The sequence below is a fragment of the Schistocerca americana genome, chromosome 3 (genome assembly GCF_021461395.2).
Source record: "Schistocerca americana isolate TAMUIC-IGC-003095 chromosome 3, iqSchAmer2.1, whole genome shotgun sequence".
Classification (NCBI taxonomy): Eukaryota; Metazoa; Arthropoda; class Insecta; order Orthoptera; family Acrididae; genus Schistocerca; species Schistocerca americana.
The window spans coordinates 495,074,036-495,099,486 of record NC_060121.1 but is presented as its reverse complement, the minus strand read 5'-3'; the positions used below and the strand labels follow the sequence as shown (position 1 = coordinate 495,099,486).

Below are 25,451 nucleotides of genomic sequence, written 5' to 3'. Positions count from 1 at the left end.
CACACACACACACACACACACACACATACACACACACTTGCCCGAGGGAGGACTCGAACTTCCAGCAGGAGGGGCCCCGCAATTCGTGACATGGCGCCTCACACCGCGCGGCCACTCCGCGTTGTAGTACAGTGGCTATAACTCTAAACATGTTATGGCCTCTCCTTTGCCCCATCCTTTTCCAACTGAACTAGGTTTTTTTTTCTAAAGCCGTCGACTTGCACGAAACGTTGAAATTTCTCTTTCGTTTGAATAATCTGATCTTGCTTATACGTATTTTTTGTTTATCCTTTTCAGTTTAAGGACTAAGCTTTTCCTTAAAAAGTATTGTATTATGAAATCGATTGATTTCCGTCATCTTTCCCGTGTAAGAAAATAAACTTTCCTGACACTAAAAGAACATTCCGATGATTCTTCCTCAAGCTTTTGGCTATAGAAGTGACCTTTTATCGGCGTGTAACATCACGATGAACGTATCCGCGGGTAACTCTTCCAAAAAGAACGTACAGCGCCAAATTACATTCGTCATCGCCATATCCCAGCACGCAGCGTAATAGTATGGTGGGCCGTTGGGTGCACTACATGATCAACTCTGGCTTGCAAGGTCTTTACTGTAGCCAGCAGCCGTTACATTTCATACGTGTTAAGATCGGTTGACGAACCCTATCTTCGAGGTCTCTGTGACATTATGTTTCAACATGATATCTGTCTTTGTCAAAGCCAGTACTTAGAAAAGAAGGGAAAGCTCACAGGTGGAAGGAATACAGAATGTTGAAAAAGCATTCCATATTGTGAGAAATGGTAGTATGGTCGAAAAAAAGTCACCAAGGTCCAATGAAAGTGGTTTCTAAAAAGTATATCTTAACAGCTATGAGAATTTGTTCATCTTCGCTACTGTGAAGCACTTCTTTCCTGCTACATGGACTTCGTTATTGCGAACCACCTACAGAATGCAGTAAGCAAATTTTCCTTTATTTCCCATGGATACACATGGTTTAGGAGATATCATGTCTACAACTGCTGGCGATGTGGTTCACGCATATTTAGGCGCCAGCCCATTTACCCTGAAATATCCCACACAACATTTAATGCGCAATGAACTGGTCACGGAGGTCTAGTATGTTGGCTAGCTCGTTACCACGATCTTAATCCCTTCGACTTTGATTGTGGGGATATCCAAATCTTTCGTGCACGTAGGTCCCATTAATGAAGAAAAACACTACAGGAACATGCAAAAGCATCCGTGACCTGCCTGGAGTTTGCTAGAGAGTGCGTGATTCTCTAAGACGTCGCACAGAAGTACGTCTCACTTCGAATGGACACGACGTCAGGCACCTCCTTTATCAAAAAATGTGTATGAATTCCTAAGTGACCAAACTGCCAAGGTCATCGGTCCCTAGACCTGCACACTTCTTAAACTAGCTTATGCTAACAACAACACACATACCCATGCCCGAGGGAGGACTCGAACCTCCGGCGGGAGGGGCTGTGCAGTCCGTGAAAAGGCGCCTCAAACCGCGCGGCCAATCGCGCGGGCCTCCTTTGTCCGTGGCTCACAAGTGCAGGTCGTATTTAATAGCTAGTAGATTACTTTGGAAGCGTTATTGTTTCACAGTTACAGAATAAGTATTCTCATTTGTTGACTGCATTCTGTAGGTCGTTCATTGTACAGGAAAGCTTACAGTAGAAGAGATATGTTTCACATTTGCGAAGATAAACATATGCTCCCAGCTCTTAAGGTATGCATTTTATATCCTCTTTAACAGAACAGTCTTTTTCAAGGTTTCGTTCATACTACCACCTCTCAAAATACTGAATATTTTTAATACCCTGTGTAGCGGAAACAAGCTCGAGGAAAATATTATAGAAACAGTAGAGGAAGCTCGTGAATCTGAGATGGAAGCTATGATACTGTGAGAATCTGTCAGAGCACTGAAAGGTCTAAGTAGAAACAAGTCTCCTGGAATGGAGGATCAAACGAAGTGCCGTAGTGGTTAACACACTTGTCTTACATTCGGGAGAACGACGGTTCGGACGTAGACCCGAAAATCCAGATTAAGGTTTTACATGATTTCCCTAAACCACTCCACACAAATTCTTGGTTGATTCCTTTGAAAGAGCGCAGAGGATTTCCTTACCGATCCCTGAGCCAGTCCGAGCTTGTGCTCCGTCTCTAATGAGCTCGATGTCTTCATTCCTTTGCTTTTGATTACATGGCCTTCGCTTAAAATTATTGAAATCCTTCGGAGAGTCAGCCACGATAAATCTGTTTCACCTAAAACACAAGATATACGGGACAGAAGAAATGCCTTCAGACTGCAAGAATAATGTTTCTTGCAAAGAAGACATGCGCTGACGGGTTCGGATACAACTGAGTCATCAGTTTAATAAGCCATTGTTGCAAAATATTGAGATTAACTACTAACAGAAAATGGAAAAAACGAGTTGAAATCAGCCTTAGGGAAGGTCAGTCGAGTTCACGAGAAATGTAGGAACATGTGAGATAATAGTGACCCTATGTCTTATCTTAGAACATAGGTGAATATTGCGAACAAACGTTTATAGATCTTGTACATCTACCGAAAGCTTTTGACAATGTTCACTGAACTACACACTCAAAAATTCTGAAGGTAGCAGGGATAAAATACATGGTGTGAAAGCTTATTTCAAACTTCTACAGCAACAAGATGGCAGTTATAAGACTCCAGGTGCATGAAAGGGGAACTGTGGTTGAGAACGGAATGAGACAGGGATTTAGCTTATCCCTGATGTTATTTAACCTGCACTTGGAGCAAGTAATAAAGGAAACGACGAAGAAATTTGGGAAGGGAATTAAATTTGTTACATCATTATATCCGAACTCGGTCAATGTAGGATTATCGCTAATTTGTTTATAACGGAACCCATAGTGCTTTGACCTTGAATGAAGAGGCATACACATTTGAGCTAGTTATAAAGATGATAAGGGGGGAGGAAGCTCGAATCTTATTGGTCCGTGTGATTTCCCCCGATTTTAATGTCCTACCAATGGACCAGTAGTTTCCCGCCGACTTTATATCCCATGACCAGTATTTAGTTACGTGTCCACGTGCCTAAGGTGTGTGGATAGGCCAAGAGTTCCTCTGGGTGACCTTGAATATAACTTGCACAACTGCCTAAGGTGCGTGCGGGGTTGCCCTAGAGGACCTTGAATGTACCACATACACGTGCTGGTGGCTGCCTAGGGGGAAGGAAATGGGGGATGATCATTAATACAAGTCGCCGAAGTGTCTAACCGGACACAGAATGTGTCACCTGACACCGGAAGTGATAAGATTGCTTTCTGGGCCGATACCCACAATAAATGACGACTGCTCATCAGTTATGGCGTTATCATATCACTAGAAGTGATGCGTCGCCCGATGCTTACCTGCATTCGTACACGCCATGCTATCCTACTACAATGAACCAGACTACATAAGAGAAAAAATATTAAAAGGATAGGAAAATACATCATATGCACTGCAAACAGAAGGCACATCTGGACTGAAAAGTACCAAACCTCATGAATATAAAAGAATTACTAAAAAAAGAGAACAGTAGTCTATTAATGAGATAAGATATACACGCTACAGCCAAATAGCAAACTAAAGATTAAACAGCCACAGGAGGTCTTCTCTGGAGACATTGTGGCTGTCTTTAATTCCGTCTCCACTGGAACTGTAAGTTACACAATTTAAAATATGGGTCATAGTTTCATGTTCACCACACTCATAGAAAGGATCATTCGCAAGACCCACTTTCTCATTAAGCTTTTACAGCAACCGTTCCAGCTATTATTCTGTTTAATATTGTCCAGAGTCTTCTTGGAAGATCAAAGCAGGAAGTTGTTTAGTCACAACAGCAATAAGGAATCCATTTTGTTCCTTGCCAGTGTTCCTGGCAATCCCTTTCTTCTTCAACAATTCTAGGCTTTGGGTGGTTTTTCGGACAGATGTTCTTGACTTCAGTCGAACCTCAGTGTGTAAATGATGATAAATTGGGAGATCGCATTGGTTTGATATCTTCTTCCATTCTTTTTTTATTGCAGCTTCCCGTCTGATGTTTGGTGGTGGGATACTGGCTAGCACTGGAAGCCAAGTTTTGGGGGTCGGTTTCAGATAGCCAGTTAGCCTATGATCTTCGTCGATTCATTGTGATCCATATCAACTCTTATTGGTGAGGCGTTCGTTGCCTATACTGGGGGTAGAATTTTGCAGCACTAGATATGCTGATGTGCACAGAGTGTTTGAGTCGCTTCCCCATGAGCTACCTGCTAGCTTGGCTAGCATAAAGTTTCTGGAATTCAGTGTTCGTTTCACTTCTTCCACGGGGCTACAATAATTGAACTACATGAAAAAAAAGCAAATTAATTACAGACTACGGTGTGAACACACTTTATTCGACATGTAAACGTTACTACAGATATTCGGATTTAGGTTACGACATGTTCGATATGCCTGCCATCATTGACGACGATGTGGCGCAGAAGAAATGGCGAAATTCTGCATGACCAGCTGCACTGTCGGAATATCGATGTTGTCGATGACCTCCTGAATGGCTGTTTTCAGCTCAGCAATGGTTTTGGGATTATTGCCGTACACCTTATATTTAATATAGCCCCAAAAAAAGGAGTCGCATGTGTTCAGATCCGGAGAATGTGGCTGTCAATCGAAGTCCATGCCAGTGGCCTCTGGGTACTCCTAGCCATAATGTGGGCCCCAGAGTACTCCTCCAGGACATCAAACACTCTTCTGCTTCAATGGGATCGAGCTCTGTCTTGCATCAACCACATCTTGTCAAAATCAAGGTTTCTTTGGTTATTCCGGATGAAATCGTATTCCAAAGCCTTCACGTACCGTTCGGTAGTCACCATTCCATCAAGCAATATCGCACCCATTATTCCGTGACTCTGTGTTGCACACCACACAGTCACCCATTGAGGGTGAAGAGACTTCCCGATCACGAAATTCAGCTTCTCAGCCCCCAAATGCGCCAATTTTACTTGTTGACGAACACATCGAAATGAAAGAGGGCTTCGTCGCTAAACTAAACAACAATGCGCATACTGATTCCCACTATGCCCCGCGAGGCCATCCGTGCAGTTTTAAGGTTCTAATGCAAACCGTTCAGGAGTTATGACTATTTTATTTCATATAGCTCAATAAATGTCACCCTATAGGTGGTGCCTGAAGGAAAGTGTATGGTCAAGTTTAGCTCCTAAGTACTTCAGTGTGTTTTCCTCTTTAATTGGCTCTCCGCTGAGTTTAACGTTCAACTTACTGTTACCTTCTTTATTGTTGAGATGCACAGTGATGCGGATTTGGAAGGATTTGGTCTCTTGTGGCAAGTGGCATAGTACACTACTGGACATTAAAATTGCTACACCAAGAAGAAATGCAGATGATAAACGGGTGTTCATCGGACAAATATATTATACTACAACTGACATGTGATTACATTTTCACGCAATTTGGGTGTATAGATCCTGAGAAATCAGTACCCAAAACAACCAACCCTGGCCATAATAACGGCCTTGATACGCCTGGGTATTGAGCCAAACAGAGCTTGGATAGCGTATACAGGTACAGATGCCCATGCAGCTTCAACACAATACCACAGTTCATCAAGAGTAGTGACTGGCGTATTGTGACGAGCCAGTTGCTCGGCAACCATTGAACAGTCGTTTTCAATTGGTGACAGATCTGGAGAATTTGCTGGCCATGGCAGCAGTCGAACATTTTCTGTATCCAGAAAGGCCTGTACAGGACCTGCAACATGCGGTCGTGCATTATCCTGCTGAAATGTAGGGTTTGCCAGGGATCGAATGAAGGGTAGAGCCACGGGTCATAACACATCTGAAATGTAACGTCCACTGTTCAAAATGTCACCAATGCGAGCAAGAGGTGACCAAGACGTGCAACCAATGGCACCCCATACCATCACGCCGGGTGATACGCTAGTATGGCGATGACGAATACAGGCTTCCAATGTGCGTTCACCGCGATGTCGCCAAACACGGGTGCGACCATCATGATTCTGTAAACAGAACCTGGATTCATCCGAAAAAATGACGTTTTGCCATTCGTGCACCCAGGTTCGTCGTTGAGTTGTGATGCAGCCTCAAGGGTAAGCGCAGCCATGGTCTCCGAGCTGATAGTCCATGCTACTGCAAACGTCATCGAACTGTTCGTGCAGATGGTTGTAGTCTTGCAAACGTGCCCATCTGTTGACTCAGGGATCGAGACGTGGCTGCACCATCCGTTTCAGCCATGCGGATAAGATGCCTGTCATCTCGACTGCTAGTGATACGAGGCCGTTGGGATCCTGCATGGCGTTCAGTATTACCCTCCTGAACCCACCGATTCCATATTCTGCTAACAGTCATTGGATCTCGACCAACGCGAGCAGCAATGTTGCGATACGATAAACCGCAATCGCGATAGGCTACAATCCGACCTTTATCAAAGTCGGAAACGTAATGGTACGTATTTCTCCTTCTTACGTTTCAACAGACAACGCCGGTCAACTGCTGTTTGTGTATGAGAAATCGGTTGGAAACTTTCTTCATGTCAGCACATTGTAGGTGTCACCACCGGCGCCAGCCTTGTGTGAATGCTCTGAAAAGCTAATTATTTGCATATCACAGCAACTTCTTCCTGCTGGTTAAATTTCGCGTCTGTAGCACGTCATCTTCGTGGTGTAGCAATTTTAATGGCCAGTAGCGTAATTAAACTTTCCCTGTTTAACACGTTATAACACTGAAACTAATTACCATACGAGGGTCAAACTTGGCAGCATTAGTGTCAAGGACCTGGGAAAGAGAAATAATGCGGAATCAATTCAATTCAAGCACTTTTAATGTGCTGCTATGGTACATCACACCATTACGTCTACACAAGGGGCACAGTATGGCGCCCATTAGTGTCCAGAATAGTCTGAAAGCGCAGAATTGCATGCCTCACAGCAGAACGAAGAATGTCCGTAGGTATGCTGGCTACCTCTCTTGGTATGCTGCGCTGCAGATCAGATATGTTTGAATTTTTCCTCGGTAAACCCTGTCCTTCGGGTTTCCCCACAACCAGAAATCACAGGGAGTCAGATCTGGTGATCGTGCCGGGGAAGCATTTGGAAACGATGAGCTGATAATTCGATCGTTCCTAAATGTGTTTCGGAGAAGCAGGTAAACTTAACGAGCGATGTGCGACGGGGCTCCATATTGCATGAAAACTGTCGAGTTCAATGCGTCTCTCTCCTGTAGGACGAGTATGACATGCTAACGAAGCATATCGGACAGACAAATTTATGTGACTGTGTGATGGGTAAGCCCGGTGTACATAAACTGAATAGTAAGAGATTGTGCACTGAACTTTGAACTATGCCGTTGTGAAGTGTTCTGATACTGATTACCTTATCTCTCAGGTGGACTCCAATAGCACAGATTTCATAGTCTTCAGCGAAACCTTGCCTTTGACGACTTCTATGGGTTTACTTAAACGCCCTTGGATCCAGCCTGAGTCATATGCTGATGATAGATCCAGTATCACTGCTCCTGTTTTCATTGCATCTTGGGACACTCTTTCTATGTTTGTGGTCCATACTTGTTCACAGCAGCTTCAATTTTTCTTGTAACCAGCTTGTTCCACCGGCAATACCATTTCGATAAGTGGCCGTAGTCTCGAGGCCACTACCGTCTCAAACAGTTTGTAGGTTGTACATAACAGAGAGTTAGATGTACAGTTCTTCGGATCGTCTGTGGTTTTCCCTGGTTTAAGTATTACAGTCACCATGGGCTCCTTCCACATCTTTCTGTAGTTTTGCAGAGTCAACTATTTCCATGAAACAGATTTCAGTTTTTGGTCCCAATTTTTCTTTTAATTTTGGTAGTTCGCCATCCAGATTTGGTACCATATGGTTTTTCACTTGTTTAAGAGCAGCGTCTATTTCATCAGTATCAACTGCACATGCAATTTATGTTTTTCAGGGTCTTTTCTAAATAGCTGTTCCTCTTCCTACTCATTTCCTTCTTTTCTGAACTGCTGAGTTTTATTTTTGATGTTTGCTTAAGTGTGAAAGCAATCTGGGTTGGTGAGATGCTGGTAACTACGGCTTTCAGTTGGTTCTCTCGTGCCAGTTTTGCTAGAAAGTTCCATCCCTTTCCATTGTAATGCGTGGAGTTAATAGAGTGATTGCGCCTACTTGTTCTGCAACCCAAACTACATCCCAGTTACGCAGGAAGCCTGATTGCTGCAGACGTTATTCGGGGGCTACTGCGGCACAGACGAACACCAGACGGCGACCAATGCACCAGGAGTGGTTGCTGGACCTCTTTCTAACGTTAGCTACGTAACAGGAAGCAAGACAGAATGTATCTTGGCAGCAAGGGCTGTATTTCTGGCAGTGCTTGGGCCCTAGTTAGCGAGTCCCACCGAGCGAGCTTTCTGGGCCAGGCGCCGGATTCTTATTGCATTTCCACAATTAGGAGCTCTCTCGCAGGTCGTCATTACGCTGCGATCGCCATCCGAGCCAGCCTCCTCGCCCTCAATCCTGCAAGTGGTCTCTGTCTTCCCTCCTTGACAGGAAAACTGATTCTAGATTTCGGAATACCTCTGTAGTTCCCTGTTGTGTGGCCTCACCGGACATAGAACTTCTTCTTTGAAAATTAGATTCTAACCGTTTTCCACCGGATTGCGTTGTCAGATTTAGAAGTCCTGTCGGAGTTTGTCACTACCCCAGATGTGTTGTGAACTTTGAATAGACTTAGTTATTTCTCTAAGTGACTCAAGAAATTTCCTCCGACAGTGCTTATCTGAAATGTATTAAGAACTTATGATCACAGATTCTTTCCTATCTTATAGAGCCAAGACTCAATACAGCACTTGGTTTTCCTCATTACCAGAAATCTGGACTATGTTTATGTTTCACTCAGAAGACTTCATATGGGTTTTTCCTTTAGTAAGATAATTGAAAATTAGAAAACTTTGTTGTCTTCTTCTGAGACTGTTTGTGCTTAAATGGTTCAAATGGTTCTGAGCCCTATGCGACTTAACTTCTGAGGTCATCAGTCGCCTAGAACTTAGAACTAATTAAACCTAACTAACATAAGGACATCACACACATCCATGCCCGAGGCAGGATTCGAACCTGCGACCGTAGCGGTCGCTCGGCTCCAGACTGTAGCGCCTAGAACCGCACGGCCACTACGGCCGGTTGTGCTTAAATAGAAGACTGTAGTTTGTTTCAAGAGTCCCAAGATATCTCATTATTAAGTTTCTCTCTATTCAAATAAACTTTGTTCGATTGTTAATGCATTGGCTGTTTGCTTGTGTACCGCTTATTGTGGGCACTACATAGAGGATACTGTCTCCCACCACCGATTTCTTCGTTCTCAATCTAAGAACTTGATTTCACGCCTACCCGCCTCCATCGCCCAGAACTCTGTTGCACTCCAAAAGTGTAGAATTAACCGCAAGCGACTCCCGAACGCACCCCTGCCTCCCGGCCCTCGCGAAGACAAAGAAAGCTTGATGGTCTATTAAAAACTTGCCTGAAGGAAGATACGAAAACAGTTAATGTACAGAAATGTAAAGCTGCGCGCTTCACATAACGATAAAACGTAGCACTCAATGATTATTATATTAGTGAGTCACAGATGGAATCGGCCAACTCACACAAATACCTGGGTACAACACTTCGTAGGAACATGAAATTAAACGATTACATAGACTCAGTCGCCGGTAAAGCAAGTGGCAGACTTCGATTTATTCGTAGAATACTAAGAAATTGCAACCAGTATACAAAGGAAATTGCTTACAAGTCACTCGCGAGGCCTGTCCAAGAAAACTGCTCAAAAGTGTAGAACCCGTACCAAATAGGAGATATTGAACGTATGCAGAGAAGGGCAGCACGTACATTCACAGGTTTATCTGACACGCGGGAGACAGTCACATAGATTCTGACAGAACTGAACTTGCGGGCTTGAAGATAGACGTAAATCATCCCAAGAAGTTTCAAGAACTGACTTTAAATGATGAGTCTATGAATATACTGCAACCCTATGCACATCGCTCCAATAAGGATGTTGAGAACAAGATTAGATTAAGTACAGGACATCCAGAGGCACTTAAACAGTCATTCTTCACACGGCCCATACTTGAACGGAACGGGGAAAAGCCATAGCAACTAGTACAACGGGACGTACCCTATGCTATGCACTTCACAATGGTTTGCTGAGTATGGATATAGATGCAGATGTAGAAAATGGCTGGTTATGGGAGTGTTAAGGGAATTGGGCCACAAACTGGTACATCAGAAACTCATTGCTGTCATGCCAGCATCAAAATCAGCAAAAGAACAGCTTGCGACAGTGACAACGGAAAAGCAGGAAGATAGGTACAAAGAAATAAATGGCTTCAGGAAACCGAAGTAGGCCCAGAACAGAAGGATTAACGGCTACAGACGGCACCACAGACACACCTGGGAGTAAGTAAAAAAAATTTTCACAAATGAAAACCAGCTCCACATGTTGATCTTTGCATCCTATTCTATATTATTTAACGAATATAAAATCATAACTTACATTGATTTTGTGCTTGACAACCAAATGAAAAACGAAAATTATAAAGAAGCATTGACTGAAGTAGGAATATGGCACGGAAAGCATGGGGATTCATTACTAATACCCGTCAATAAATAAAAACAAAGTGCAAAAAGGTGAAGTAAAATTCGTTTGTACTCCGCTGCAGAGAGAAAATTCGTTCTGGGGCAAAGAGATAAAGTTTAACAGTTTTCAGCTTGTGCTGCAACGTGAGCTTTCTCCCGTCCCAAATCAGTTACATTTCGAAAAGTAGGCGGATTACGGCATAAAGTACAGTGTGCGAAAGACAAGAAAGAGGTTTCAGGGAAAGGAGAAGGTACATGTAATATCTGAATGGTATAGGTGCTATAGAGGAAGGGGAAAGATTAGGGTTCAGAAGAAAGCCGGCGAAGAGAAACTTTAAATATAATCGAATTACTTTCAATATTCTACGCGTTTTGAACAGTGTTTTAGAATGTAACTGTGAAAAAGATGTGAAATGCGGTTTGTATACTCCAGTTTATAAATCAGACGTTCTTATTTTGTCTATATGCTGATGCCATCGAAATACAGCACAGAAAAAATCTCTTTTAAAAAATTGGGAATATTTATGATGACAGGTCGGTTTAACCACATTCATGATTAAAAATATGTGAACAGGAAGTTACTTACAATCACGAGAGCATCAGGACTGTTATCTGCAGAGATAGTCTCGTTTCTGAAATAAAAGTCTCTCAGTTTAAGAGCTGCGTCGATTTGTTGCTCTGTTGTAGGTAGGTGTACGTTAGGTCCCACTGATTCAACAAACTGGTTGTTGAGGAAATTGATTTTTTCTATGTCATTTAGAAGATTTGAACCTGTAATATGAATTTAGGTAAGTAACCAGTCAATTAGAATTAAAATATGCTACAGCAATCGTATTGGAATAGCTTACAGATGCACCATCGAAAACGTATTCAGTGATAACCTGAATAAAGTTTGACTGTAAATACTAGGTAGACTCTAATGCGTTACTTAGTAGTTTGAAAAGTGTAAGGGAAAGTTAGTTTACTGTATGTGCAGCTTCAAGTGATTAATGGATAGCGAGATGCCTATACAGAATTTGCGTTCTACTGTTAAACATAATTTCTTTCGTCAGGCCGGAAAATTCATGGCTACGAACCAAGTTCGCCAGAGGTAACGCCTGTCAGAATTGGCACTCTGTGGAAACGTCCGTCGATGAGTGCCTGAATAGGAGACTCCGAGAAGAAAGCGCTGTCCAGCTCAGGCTCTATGTGTGGCCACCAGGGAGAATACGAGAACAGCATTTGCTCCTGTAATTGTAATTTCTGGTTACTTTCTTGAAGCGGCGTAATTGCTAAAACATGTATTCGTATATCATTGTACCCGTAGTATATCTCCTCGCGAAACGATAAAAACAATACCGTATCCAGTTCAAATGGCGATCTAAATTACGTCAGGCAGGACAACTGTTTCTTGGCTACGCTACACGACAAAAACGTCAACTAAAAGAGTTAAAATAAATATTGGTAATCTTTTTGTACATCACGGCAACATTACGTTCCTAGGCCACTGTTCATTATTTCCGCCTTTTATTCATTAAGTGTCCTGATTGACAATATGCTTTGAATTTTTTACAACTGAACAAAAATTTATTTTAGTATAGTAAAGAAAATGTGGTTTCTAGTGCAAAAAACACCAACAGGTGTACAAATTCCTCTTTTCTAACAATTATGCGGAGAGATTCCGAAACATCTGTACCACCTACAAGGAGAATGTCTTTAAAGGAAGCACGACAAGGGAAAAAGTCTGTCATTTAAGAGATTCAATTTGAAGTAAGCAATAAACCACCATTAGTTATACCATTCTGCTTGGTGGAGATATGCTGAACTCTAACCTACGTTGGGCTTTGTTGGTCAGCACAATAATTACCAACACCGTGAATTATGATTGCACACTTGAAGTAAGTACAAGCCAGAAAACTTAGCTGGTGACCGTTTGCTCGGTATTCATTGGGTAGCTCGTAAGTAACATCGACCATTGTTCTTCATAATTGTTACCGGTGAGGGAAACTTGTACTACAAGAAGAAGTAACTAAGTCCTATCAAAACTACAACTTACCGTTACAACGCTTACTTTCACTCACAAAAGTTGACATTATGCGAATTGTGACTGGAGCAGTGTATGCTGTACCTCATCTGACAGGAAGAGTGAGGTGTCTAGCAGAAGGTCAGTAGCGTTGAGAGAACGTAAAAAGTCCACTAGCTGTTCAGAGTCATCAGTTTCGAATCCCAGGGCAGTACCCAATCTGAAGGCGTGTCTCCGGGCCCATTCCATGGCGAGCGGTTGCCCGATGAAATTTCCACTCTGAATTATGACCTTTGAGAAGAGACCTGTTAGAAGATGACATACATCAGTCGAAACCCATTTGAAGATGCTTACTGCACTGTAACTCAAATAATTTAATTGCATTATTATTTTTAAAGGCATCTTTCAGATATAAATAGAGACTGTAGGAAGATGAATATAGGTGGTGAAACATGTTCGGGTATAGACTAAAGAAATAGGTTGTGTACAGAAGGTGGAATTTAAAAACCCATACTTAAAATTTACTTCCTCTTTACTTTGCGAAATTTGTATTTTCCATCATTGAGGCAGAATAACGAAGAACTGTTCGCACATATCGAATGAATTTAATGGGTGGACAGCATTAGCATCTGCGTAGTATTAAAGGATTTTTCAAAAGCTGTAATTTGCGCATTTGTTATGTTTTAAGAGGTGTGGAAACAATGAAATAGTTTACTGACTTATACGGAACACAAGATACTACAAACAAGAAAAATAATACATGTGAATCAGAGTGAAGATGTCTCGCGAAGAGTACCACACAGATTTTTTATAGTTGGATGTTATTTTCGTAATATCCATGTATGTGGCGACGAAGAGAATCTTAGAATCTTGTTGAAAAGAGTCCATTTTGTTATGCGTCCTTCTCTTTTTACAGGGTGTCTCCAGTTTGGGGGAGCTAAGCTCTTCCCACTCTGCACAATATTTCTCCTTACAAATGCTGATGATAGTATTTTAATGTGTCTTCAAAGCGTCTGCAGTTATTTCGACTACTTTCGTTACAGACAATAGAGTTGCACCATTGTCTCTCTCCTTCTCCTAATATTCCCACACCGAGCACACACTCACGTGCATTGACCACGCAAAACATGGTCAGATCGCTGAACGTTCCGTATAGCAGTCACACCATTTTGCTCACTTCCAATACAAGCTTCAGACATTCTGTAGTGCCATACAAATTCGCCCCACAAAACAATAAAGCACGCAACGAAACGACCACAGCTGTTTACGTTGCAAGCTGCGAGTGTCATACGCAGCTGGCTACATCAGTCGAGGCGCTACCGGGAATAGCAGAGAGATTTGACAGGGGTGAAAGGAACAGGAGGTGCGACCAAATTCGTTCTCTAATCGGCTGTTGCTGAGGTAGCAGCCTTGTGAACAGTTAGATGTCACTCACTTCGTTATTCTGGTCCGGGTACAGAGCACAACATCATATGGAAGTAAGTCATAGACTGTGGAAAAACTGGAGAAGAAGATAATCGAGTCATTTGAGATGTGGTGTAAAAGGAGAATGATGAAAATTAAATGAACTAATAAGGTAAGAAATCCTCCATGGAATCTTTAAGAACAGGAATATGTGAACAGCATTTGCTGCAGGAAACGATAAGATGAAACAACGTTTGTTAGACATCAAGAAATAACTTCCGTAATACTAAAGGGAGCCATGGAGGATAAATACATATACAGAAAAATATAAAAGAAAGTAACTATGGAGACGGGGTGTAGATGATACTCGTAGATGAAAAGACTGGGCTATGTGAGGAAATCATGATGGGCCACATCCAAATCACTCATAGATCGACGACCCAGAAAACGTAAGAAAAAAAAATTTGTTCAAACAGTGATTTTGTGTGGCTCCCGTCTGGTATATTACGTTACATTTTGTCACGAACTAACCGTTTTTCAATACAAAATGCTACACCCTGTGAAGTCCGCATACTTTCACTAAGAGATATATCAGTGCTATCGCTAACGATAATAGGTGGACGTCTTAAATGCTCATGTCGTATGATGCCATAAGCAAAATACTGGATTTACTTCTTTTCATTGTAAATATATCGTCAAATAACCCATTTTTATTGTGTTGACAATTCTTCTGATAAAGCGTGACTAAATTGTCTTGTTCATCGTCAGTTTTGTTGATTTTACTGCTAATTTCATTGGGTTATTCAACGCGAAGTTTGATATTTAAAGGTTTGTGCATCACTCGTTCTCTTAACGTCTAGTGCTGCTGCTTCATAGCTTATTGTTCTCACTGCGATGTTAATTAAAGCAACCTCTGTATTCTGTTTAATAATGTCAAACATATGGCAGATGATTCTTTTCAACGTAGCATACGTTTCATTCATTGAGTGAGACTCATCCAATTCTTCTACAGAATTTGTAATTAATATAACTGATATGGTGAGGGTCTTTCACCGTAGTAACAATGGCATGTTAGCGTACGAAGAACGTATCCGTTAGGACAGTTCGGCGAAATTTGACGCTAATGAGCTATGGACAGCTGGCTACCGACGCGAGCACCGCTGCTAACAGCACGAAACCGTCTGCAGCTCCTCTCCTGGGTTCAGGACCATATCGGTTGGGCCCTAGACGACTGGAAGATCGCGGCCTGGTCACACGAGCCCAGGCTTCTGCAAGAAACAGCTGATTGATGGTAGGGGCCGAGTGTGGCACAGATCCCGCGATAACAGGAACCCAAGTTGTCAACAAGGCACTGTGCAAGCTGATGGTGACTCCATAATGGTGTGTTTTGTTTTTACATTGAATAGAATGGATTTTCTGGCCCAACTGAACCGCTCATTGACTGAAATGGTTTCGTTCGGCCACTTAGAGACCACGTGCCGCCAAACAATGATGGAATTTTTTTGAATGAGAATGCGCCGCGTCACCGGACCGCAATTGTTTGTGACTTGTTTGAAGGACATTCTGGACAGTTCGAGCGAATGATATGGCCACCCAGGTAGCACGATGTAGCTCCCATAGAACATTTATGGGCGTAATCGAGAGGTCAGTTCATGCACATAATCCTGCACAGGCAACACTTGCGGAATTATTGACAGCTACAGAGGCAGAATGGCTCAGCATTTCTAGAGGGACTTCCAAAGACTTGTTGAGTCCACACCAGGTCGAGTTGCTGCACTACGCCGGAGAAAAGGAGGCCCGACACGATATTAGGAGGTATCCCATGACTACTGTCACCTCAGTGCACAATTCTCTTTGTAGACACGTTATTAGTAAATCAACTACCGCAAGTTGTGCATTATTGTCAAAACAATGTTCCTAATTGTACCCAAATAAAATAAACCTTTGAGTTTCAGGATACAGTGGTTAGTAGTTTTATTAACAGTGTATCTAGAGATAGTACATAATAGACAAAATTAAAATAATTTCTTAAATGAAGAGGTCCAAACTTTAAGTGAATTCTTGTTTATAATTCCCGTACATTAATATGCACAATTACAAATGTTTTCAATCAATTTGAACTCTTAAGTCACAAACAACTGATCCAAAATCGGTTTTTACTGAAAAAATTATTGATGACCATATGTCAGCATGTTGCTGAAAATTATATATACAATATTGTGAAATGAAATTTCAGAGGACCACGTTTCTTAAACAGTTTAGCTTATTTATTAAGCCTGAGCAGCTGACATTCCACTAGTTAATACCCACAAATTAATGGCGCCTTGTGTCCTTCCCTTTTGATATTTTTCTTACATTTCTATGTACTCCTCATAATATTCTTGACCTTAGAAACAAAAACAAAGACGGAATTTTAGCAACACTGAAGGTTCACATACATTCTAACGAAATTAAGGTTCTCATTTCCAGTTTTGTTCCGTAACCTCAAAGACATCTGGACGAGCAAGAAGAAAAAAAAAAAAAAAAAGAAGAGATGCAGGCTAATTGGAATAATCGCTCGGTTAGCACATTCCCGATTATTTTAGAAATTTCGAGGTGATGTTATCCATTTCTTTTGCCTTCTCCGATCCCAAATTTTCAAAGATACCCTTGAACGCGAGTACGGTATCTTAACCTCTGTGTTGGTTCACGCATTAACGACGCGAGCAAACGCAGGACGGCACATTGCCACAGGCAGTTGCTTGGTACAATATGCTGAACCACAGCACCCACTTAAAAGTAACCAAAAATAATTTAAACTTTAAATCCATATAAGAAATAACCTTTATCGCATGAAAAATACCATAACTACCCAATTTTCATAAAACCAGCTGGTGCTCGTCTGAGAGTTTGTGACCAACGTGTAACCAAGCCAGGGAGGCTCCGGTACGCAGCGTACGTGACATTTGTGACACTCGCACTATGACAAACCCGCTTGGGCACGTATAAATACTGTCATTCCGGCTGGGCATGTCATCCGCTTTAGTGTTGGCTTTCGCCATGAGCCTGCTTCTGCTCCGCCTTCATCCCTTCAGAGAGTCCAGATGCAGCACTAATGGTCCTGAGGTTGAACTGAGGCTTCGTATCACACAGCGTTTTCCAGATGGACGACTGCCTTGCTGCAGTCATTTTCTCTTCAGATGGATTCCTGTAGCTTTCAGGAATCCATGGAACCCACAGTGTGGCGACAAACTCTAAGAACGACTCCTCCACCCATCTGTAGTGGTTATTGCACACTGGACCGCTAGAGTGCGGTGTTGTTTCATTGAGGATATTGGGTAGATGAATGGTTCTCCTGGAGAATCACCCAGCTTTCAGCTTGTAGGACTTGAAGTGTCAACGGCGAACCAGCGTGCAATCGCTTCCTATGATATGAAAGACAGAGCTGGTGGGAAGCTTGGCATAATGTTGGGTTCACTGACGACAGAAGATTCTGCCTCGAAGTCGATGATGATCATCTGCAAGCGCACATAGGCAAGAAGAGTGGAGACTACTGGAAAGTATCAAGTACCGATATACATATGTCACTCTGCACATAATACCATGTGTAGCAGTTGTCTACGATGATTGTACATCTCCACAGTTTTTTGATTGGTACCATTGGAAGCTGCTAATAAGAAAGCTGCTTTGACGAGTGAAACATGTTAAAAAGTGAATATTTAGTAACTTTTATCAGTTTCACACTACGATGTAAATACTTTGGCTAAAGACATTATATATATGCTTGCTTGACGAGAACCTTGAACGGTCACATGTTTGTCTGTCTTGCGAGAGTTTGCAACAGAATTGCTGAAAACACTAACGCTGGTTGAATGTGAAGAAATACGCCTATCGAGAAACTTTCAGAACAGGTATTTAGTGCGGAATATGCAAATATCGTTCGACCACCCACTGTAGTTCTGCTAAATATATTAAGTTAGCAGCAGACAGTTCGGTTTTAGTATATTTCACAACAGAACACTTGTGTAATCGAAGAAAATATTAACAGTAGAACTGTACAAAGGGTGGAAAAGAAAATATGCCTAGTCTCCACCATCACATGCGCAAACCAAATATACTTTAAAACCCAAGGATAGACCCTTAATTTTTTTTGTTGTGTAATTAATCTTTAAGTAAATCGATTGTAAAACTTATGTCATGCGGAAGTTTCTTGAAGCTGCCCTTACTGAACCTTAGGCGTGCGTTGGCGGTTCTGATGCATCATGGACATCAAAAATGGTTATGTAAGGGACGAATGGTAGTGAAAGGATTTTTTGCAATAGATCCTGTCCCTAACTCTTGATGACTCCTACCATCCTTTATCCCACAGATCTCTCGCTGTAGCTGCAGCTCTTCGTAGTAAAAGGGTAGTTGGAATTCCACAATGACTATTTAAACCATCGCGTGTTACAGCCTTAGCCACGTCTAATGTCGTATAGGATTGTTAGCCTGGAGTGACCAAGGAACAGATTACGTCGCCTTTGCGCGCAATAGCAAGTTTCCTCGTTAATTGACAATGATAAGAGAAAAGGGATATGGTCAAAACCACGGCCAGCAAGGAGTCATCTCAGTTAAACGTTCCTGTTTGACGGACAGGTCACAATGAAGAGTGTCAGTGCAGTCGCTCCATGAGACATTGTGAAGATATTTCAAATAAAGCATAGGAAATAGGCACAATGTTGTTTGGTCTTAGATTTTCAGGCGTATCACCTGCCTCCCTTATCCGGCAAAATACTGGCGGAGAAAAATTTTCCCTCCCTGGTTTACCTGTGCAGTTTGGTGAATAAAGACTCAATATTGTGGATCTATCCCGACTATAGTTCAGCCCTTTCTTTTTCCGTTTCTCTAACGTCAAGGATATTTGCTTTTTGAACAGAACTAGGCCCGTGCAAATATGTCTCCTTTTAACCAACACGCTATCCCAGGTATTTAGCAGATCCTCTGATAGCGCAGTTTCCCTACTCGTTCCCCACTGAGCATCTGTGGTTCGTTATGAAGTTGCGTTGCATTACTAGCAACATCTTTTAGTTATCTACAACAACTGTCGGTAGCAGCGTACAACCATATCTCCCAGAATGACATCCGACACTTCAGACACGACTGAAAGCGGCTTTATACGCAGGGAAGGCTATGAAACATGATGAAATTATTGACCAAGACAATATGTCCACAGATGTATGACCGCGATAATATGATCATATAATATATACAACTTGTGCAAATAATTTGCGTGGGCTTTTCTTCAAATTTTTCGTCTTTTTTCCACTAGTAGAGATTCGGCATCTCCAGCTCAGAGTAACGGTTAATGCATAGCTGGAAACGCATTACACAAGTCTAATCCACTTTACATAATGTTTTACCCTCTACTTTGAACAGGATTCTAAAACATTATACTGAAACGATGGAGTACGAATCCATGAATCTGATATATATCGATTTACATTAGTGCCATCATTCTTCTGTTTCGTTTGTCTGCAAAAATTTATTTTAATAAATAATAGATGGGTTCAATAGAAATGGAATGCGAGTAGAGGTGAAAACTAACTACATTGTCGCGAACATCATATAGAAAGACGGATAAAAAAATCATAGCACCAAAAAGGAATTGTGTGGCAAAAAAGGAAACTTGGTAGGCCTGTTTCTAGATCTGATAGAGATATCAATTCAGATTTTGCGCCAGTCCCATAACAGGGGCGCAAGTAACGCCACTATGAGGATGCAAATTGGGTTCAAATGGTTCAAATGGCTCTGAGTACTATGGGACTTAACTTATGAGATCATCAGTCCCCTAGAACTTAGAACTACTTAAACCTAACTAACCTAAGGACATCACACCCATCCATGCCCGAGACAGGATTCGGACCTGCGACCGTAGCGGGCGCGCAGTTCCAGACTGAAGCACCTAGAAACGCACGGCCACTCCGGCCGGCTGCAAATCGGGTTTGCTTTAAATACACACTGTAACATTCATGAACATTGGTTACCTTTGAGACTGGTCGCGGTAGTCAAGATTGTCTTTAAGGTGGCAGGCCGGCCGAAGTGGCCGTGCGGTTAAAGGCGCTGCAGTCTGGAACCGCAAGACCGCTACGGGCGTAGGTTCGAATCCTGCCTCGGCTTAGGTTAGTTAGGTTTAACTAGTTCTAAGTTATAGGGGACTAATGACCTCAGCAGTTGAGTCCCATAGTGCTTAGAGCCATTTGAACCATTTTTTAAGGTGACAAAGGAACCACCATCAACACTTCACTGGAGTTGAATGGGGATGAGTAATGGGGCTACGTGAAACTGGATGTTCCTTCTTCGATATTTCAGAGTGGCTTGGCAGGACTGTAGCCTCTGAACATGACTGCTATCAGCGATGGTCATGAGAATGTATGGCCACAAGAAGACCATACTCCGGACGACCACCACCCCTGTGGGCCCGGGGGTTAGAATAGGCCTGAGGTATTCCTGCCTGTCGTAAGAGGCGACGAAAAGGAGTCTCACACCTTTCAGCCTTTATGTGATGGTCCCCTGTAGGGTTTGACCTACATTTTTCAAAATTTCCCCGAAGAGCGAGCCAATTCGGGAAGGGCGCCTTAACAGGTGCATCGTGTTCATCGCCCATTAAGATCTTTAGCCCACTTTCTCGTCGTGGCATTGCAGTCCCGCTCATCCTTCATCTCTTGAGTGAGGACACCTTCCTGGGTGCGTTTTCCTCCACCAATTATGCAGTGTCGTTTTCTGCCCCGATGAGGACCATGGAATTCTTTACGCCTCGTATCCAGTATGGTTTTTTTTTGCTCATCAGTCTACTGACTGGTTTGACGCGGCCCGCCACCAATTCCTTTCCTGTGCTAACCTCTTCATCTCAGAGTAGCACTTGCAACCTACGTCCTCAATTATTTGCTTGACGTATTCCAACCTCTGTCTTCCTCTACAGTTTTCCCTCTACAGCTCCCTCTAGTACCATGGAAGTCATTCACTCATGTCTTAGCAGATGTCCTATCATCCCGTCCCTTCTCCTTATCAGTGTTTTCCACATATTCCTTTCCTCTCCGATGCTGCGTAGAACCTCCTCATTCCTTACCTTATCAGTCCACCTAATTTTCAACATTCGTCTATAGCACCACATCTCAAATGCTTCGATTCTCTTCTGTTCCGGTTTTCCCACAGTCCATGTTTCACTACCATACAATGCTGTACTCCAGACGTACATCCTCAGAAATTTCTTCCTCAAATTAAGGCCGGTATTTGATATTAGTAGACTTCTCTTGGCCAGAAATGCCTTTTCTGCCATAGCGAGTCTGCTTTTGATGTACTCCTTGCTCCGTCCGTCATTGGTTATTTTACTGCCTAGGTAGCAGAATTCCTTAACTTCATTGACTTCGTGACCATCAATCCTGATGTTAAGTTTCTCTCTGTTCTCATTTCTACTACTTCTCATTACCTTCGTCTTTCTCCGATTTACTCTCAAACCATACTGTCTACTCATTAGACTGTCCATTCCGTTCGGCAGATCATTTAATTCTTCTTCACTTTCACTCAGAATAGTAATGTCATCAGCGAATCGTATCATTGATATCCTTTCACCTTGTATTTTAATTCTACTCCTGAACCTTTCTTTTATTTCCATAATTGCTTCCTCGATGTACAGATTGAAGAGTAGGGGCGAAAGGCTGCAGCCTTGTCTTACACCCTTCTTAATACGAGCACTTCGTTCTTGATCGTCCACTCTTATTATTCCCTCTTGGTTGTTGTACATATTGTATATGACCCGTCTCTCCCTATAGCTTACCCCTACTGTTTTCAGAATCTCGAACAGCTTGCACCATTTTATATTGTCGAACGCTTTTTCCAGGTCGACAAATCCTATGAAAGTGTCTTGATTTTTCTTTCGCCCTGCTTCCATTATTAGCCGTAACGTCAGAATTGCCTCTCTCGTCCCTTTACTTTTCCTAAAGCCAAACTGATCGTCACCTAGCGCATTCTCAGTTTTCTTTTCCATTCTTCTGTATATTATTCTTGTAAGCAGCTTCGATGTATGAGCTGTTAAGCTGATTGTGCGATAATTCTCGCACTTGTCAGCTCTTGCCGTCTTCGGAATTGTGTGGATGATGCTTTTCCGAAAGTCAGATGGTATATCGCCAGACTCATATATTCTACACACCAACGTGAATAGTCGTTTTGTTGCCACTTCCCCCAATGATTTTAGAAATTCTGATGGAATGTTATCTATCCCTTCTGCCTTATTTGACCGTAAGTCCTCCAAAGCTCTTTTAAATTCCGATTCTAATACTGGATCCCCTATCTCTTCTTAATCGACTCCTGTTTCTTCTTCTATCACATCAGACAAATCTTCACCCTCATAGAGGCTTTCAATGTATTCTTTCCACCTATCTGCTCTCTCCTCTGCATTTAACAATGGAATTCCCGTTGCACTCTTAATGTTACCACCGTTGCTTTTAATGTCACCAAAGGTTGTTTTGACTTTCCTGTATGCTGAGTCTGTCCTTCCGACAATCATATCTTTTTCGATGTCTTCACATTTTTCCTGCAGCCATTTCGTCTTAGCTTCCCTGCACTTCTTATTTAGTCCATTCCTCATCGACTTGTATTTCTGTATTCCTGATTTTCCCGGAACATGTTTGTACTTCCTCCTTTCATCAATCAACTGAAGTATTTCTTCTGTTACCCATGGTTTCTTCGCAGCTACCTTCTCTGTACCTATGTTTTCCTTCCCAACTTCTGTGATGGCCCTTTTTAGAGATGTCCATTCCTCTTCAACTGTACTGCCTACTGCGCTATTCCTTATTGCTGTATCTATAGCGTTAGAGAACTTCAAACGTATCTCGTCATTCCTTAGTACTTCCATATCCCACTTCTTTGCGTATTGATTCTTCCTGACTAATGTCTTGAACTTCGGCCTACTCTTCATCACTACTATATTGTGATCTGAGTCTATATCTGCTCCTGGGTACGCCTTACAATCCAGTATCTGATTTCGGAATCTCTGTCTGACCATGATGTAATCTAATTGAAATCTTCCCGTATCTCCCGGCCTTTTCCAAGTATACCTCCTCCTCTTGTGACTCTTGAACAGGGTATTCGCTATTACTAGCTGAAACTTGTTACAGAACTCAATTAGTGTTTCTCCTCTTTCATTCCTTGTCCCAAGCCCATATTCTCCTGTAACCTTTTCTTCTACTCCTTCCCATACAACTGCATTCCAGTCGCCCATGACTATTAGATTTTCGTCCCCCTTTACATACTGCATTACCCTTTCAAAAAAATCCTCATACACTTTCTCTATCTGTTCATCTTCAGCTTGCGACGTCGGCATGTATACCTGAACTATCGTTGTCGGTGTTGGTCTGCTGTCGATTCTGATTAGAACAACCCGGTCACTGAACTGTTCACAGTAACACACCTTCTGCCCTACCTTCCTATTCATAACGAATCCTACGCCTGTTATACCATTTTCTGCTGCTGTTGATATTACCCGATACTCATCTGACCAGAAATCCTTGTCTTCCTTCCACTTCACTTCACTGACCCCTACTATATCTAGATTGAGCCTTTGCATTTCCCTTTTCAGATTTTCTAGTTTCCCTACCACGTTCAAGCTTCTGACATTCCACGCCCCGAGCCGTAGAACGTTATCCTTTCTTTGATTATTCAATCTTTTTCTCATGGTAACCTCGCCCTTGGCAGTCCCCTCCCGGGGATCCGAATGGGGGACTATTCCAGTATGGTAGCCAGTCCATTGTGGTGAGGCTGCCATGTACCTTGTTGGTTGTAGCCCCCTGACTTCACAGGGATCGCTTTGCTGATGCCTGCGCGTAGATGCCCATCACCCTGGGTCATCGGGACTCCCGACAATACACATACTGACAGGTGGCCTTTGCTGTGGCTGGGTGGCGCCTGTGGGGTGGGCCCCTGGTCGGAGTGGGTGGCATCAGGGCGTATGACGCGCGATGAAGCGTACCACATCATCACTTGCTGGTGATCAAACGCCAGCAGTCTCTAAGCGTTCCAAGTCTCAGTACAATGCAAGGAAGTATGATCCTAAATCGTCCCCCTCTCTGGCCACACCCTGAAAGGAATGCCAGGCTAAGGATGGCAGCGAACCTTATTTACCATGGTACCTTATATGTATGAAAACTGATGGGGACTCCTTTGTTTCGATGAAGCCTCAGTTTTTTGTAGAGCATTTAGAGGACAAGTTTGGGGAGGTGGAAGGCTTGTCCAAAATTCGTTCAGAGTCAGTCTTGATAAAAACGGCTTCCTCGCTTGTGACAAGCTGAGGGAAGTTTCAGTTGCCATCACGCTTCATAAGAGCTTAAATATGATCCAGGATATTATATTCCACAGGGACCTTCTTTTGCAGTTTGACGACGAGCTGCGCGCCAGCTTAGAGCGGCGAGGGGTTCATTTCGTCTGGCGCATCCATCAGCGCCCAAGGAATATTCAGGTTGCCACCGGTGCCTTCATCTTGGGATTTGAAGGGGACACATTACCCGAGAAGGTCAAGGTGATGGTCTACCGCTGTGATGTAAAGCCCTATATCCCTCCCCAATGTGGTGCTTTAAATGCTGGAAGTTCGGCCATATGTCTTCGCGCTGTACTTACAGCATCGCAGGTCGAGATTGTGGACGTCCATCCCATCCCAATACTCCATGCGCCCCACCTCCCATCTGTGTCAACTGCGGAGAGCATAATTCCCCTTGAAACTTCCTGGCAGATTAAAACTGTGTGCCGGGCCGAGACTCGAACTCGGGGTCTTTGCTTTTCGCGGGCAAGTAGGAGACAAGGTACTGGCAGAAGTAAAGCTGTGAGGATGGGGCGTGAGTCGTGCTCGGGTAGCTCAGTTGGTAGAGCACTCGCCCGTGAAAGGCAAAGGTCCCGAGTTCGAGTCTCAGTTCGGCACACAGTTTTATTCTGCCAGGAAGTTTCATATCAGCGCACACTCCGCTGCAGAGTGAAAATCTCATTCTGGAATCATTCCCCTTGCTCACCAGATTGCAGGATTTTACAGCGAGAAAGGAAAATCATGGAATTCAAGACCCTGGACCGACTGACCAAACTGAGGCCAAGAGGAAATTTGTATGCCTACATTCTGTGGCTATGACCTCCTCTTCTGCCGCCACTATGAGAACAGTTGTAGCCCCGTCAGTTCCCCGAGTTCCAGTCTGCTCTGAGAGCTGGAAGACTAGATCTGCCCTCTTGATAGTAGGGGAAACTTCCCTCTGTGTTGCCCCCACACCACCTACCTCTGTCTTCTTCAGCTCCTCTCACTAGTAAGGGGTCCCTTGGGTCACTCCCTTCCCAGGTTTCTGCTAGTGGGAAAGATGGCAACTGCCACTGGCTG

At 42.9% G+C, this 25,451-nt stretch overlaps 1 protein-coding gene across 2 annotated transcripts in view; it reads right to left on the bottom strand.

Moving 5' to 3' along the window:
- Positions 1 to 25,451, bottom strand: part of LOC124605754 (venom carboxylesterase-6-like) — a 116,802-nt gene that overhangs the window by 34,157 nt on the left and 57,194 nt on the right. For both annotated transcript variants that reach the window (XM_047137638.1, XM_047137641.1), the window contains exons 5-7: positions 12,788 to 12,987; positions 11,757 to 11,907; positions 11,267 to 11,451 (exon numbers count right to left, since the gene is read on the bottom strand). In XM_047137638.1, coding sequence (XP_046993594.1) covers positions 11,267 to 11,451; positions 11,757 to 11,907; positions 12,788 to 12,987 — 536 coding nt within the window. The remainder of the gene's footprint in view (positions 1 to 11,266; positions 11,452 to 11,756; positions 11,908 to 12,787; positions 12,988 to 25,451) is intronic.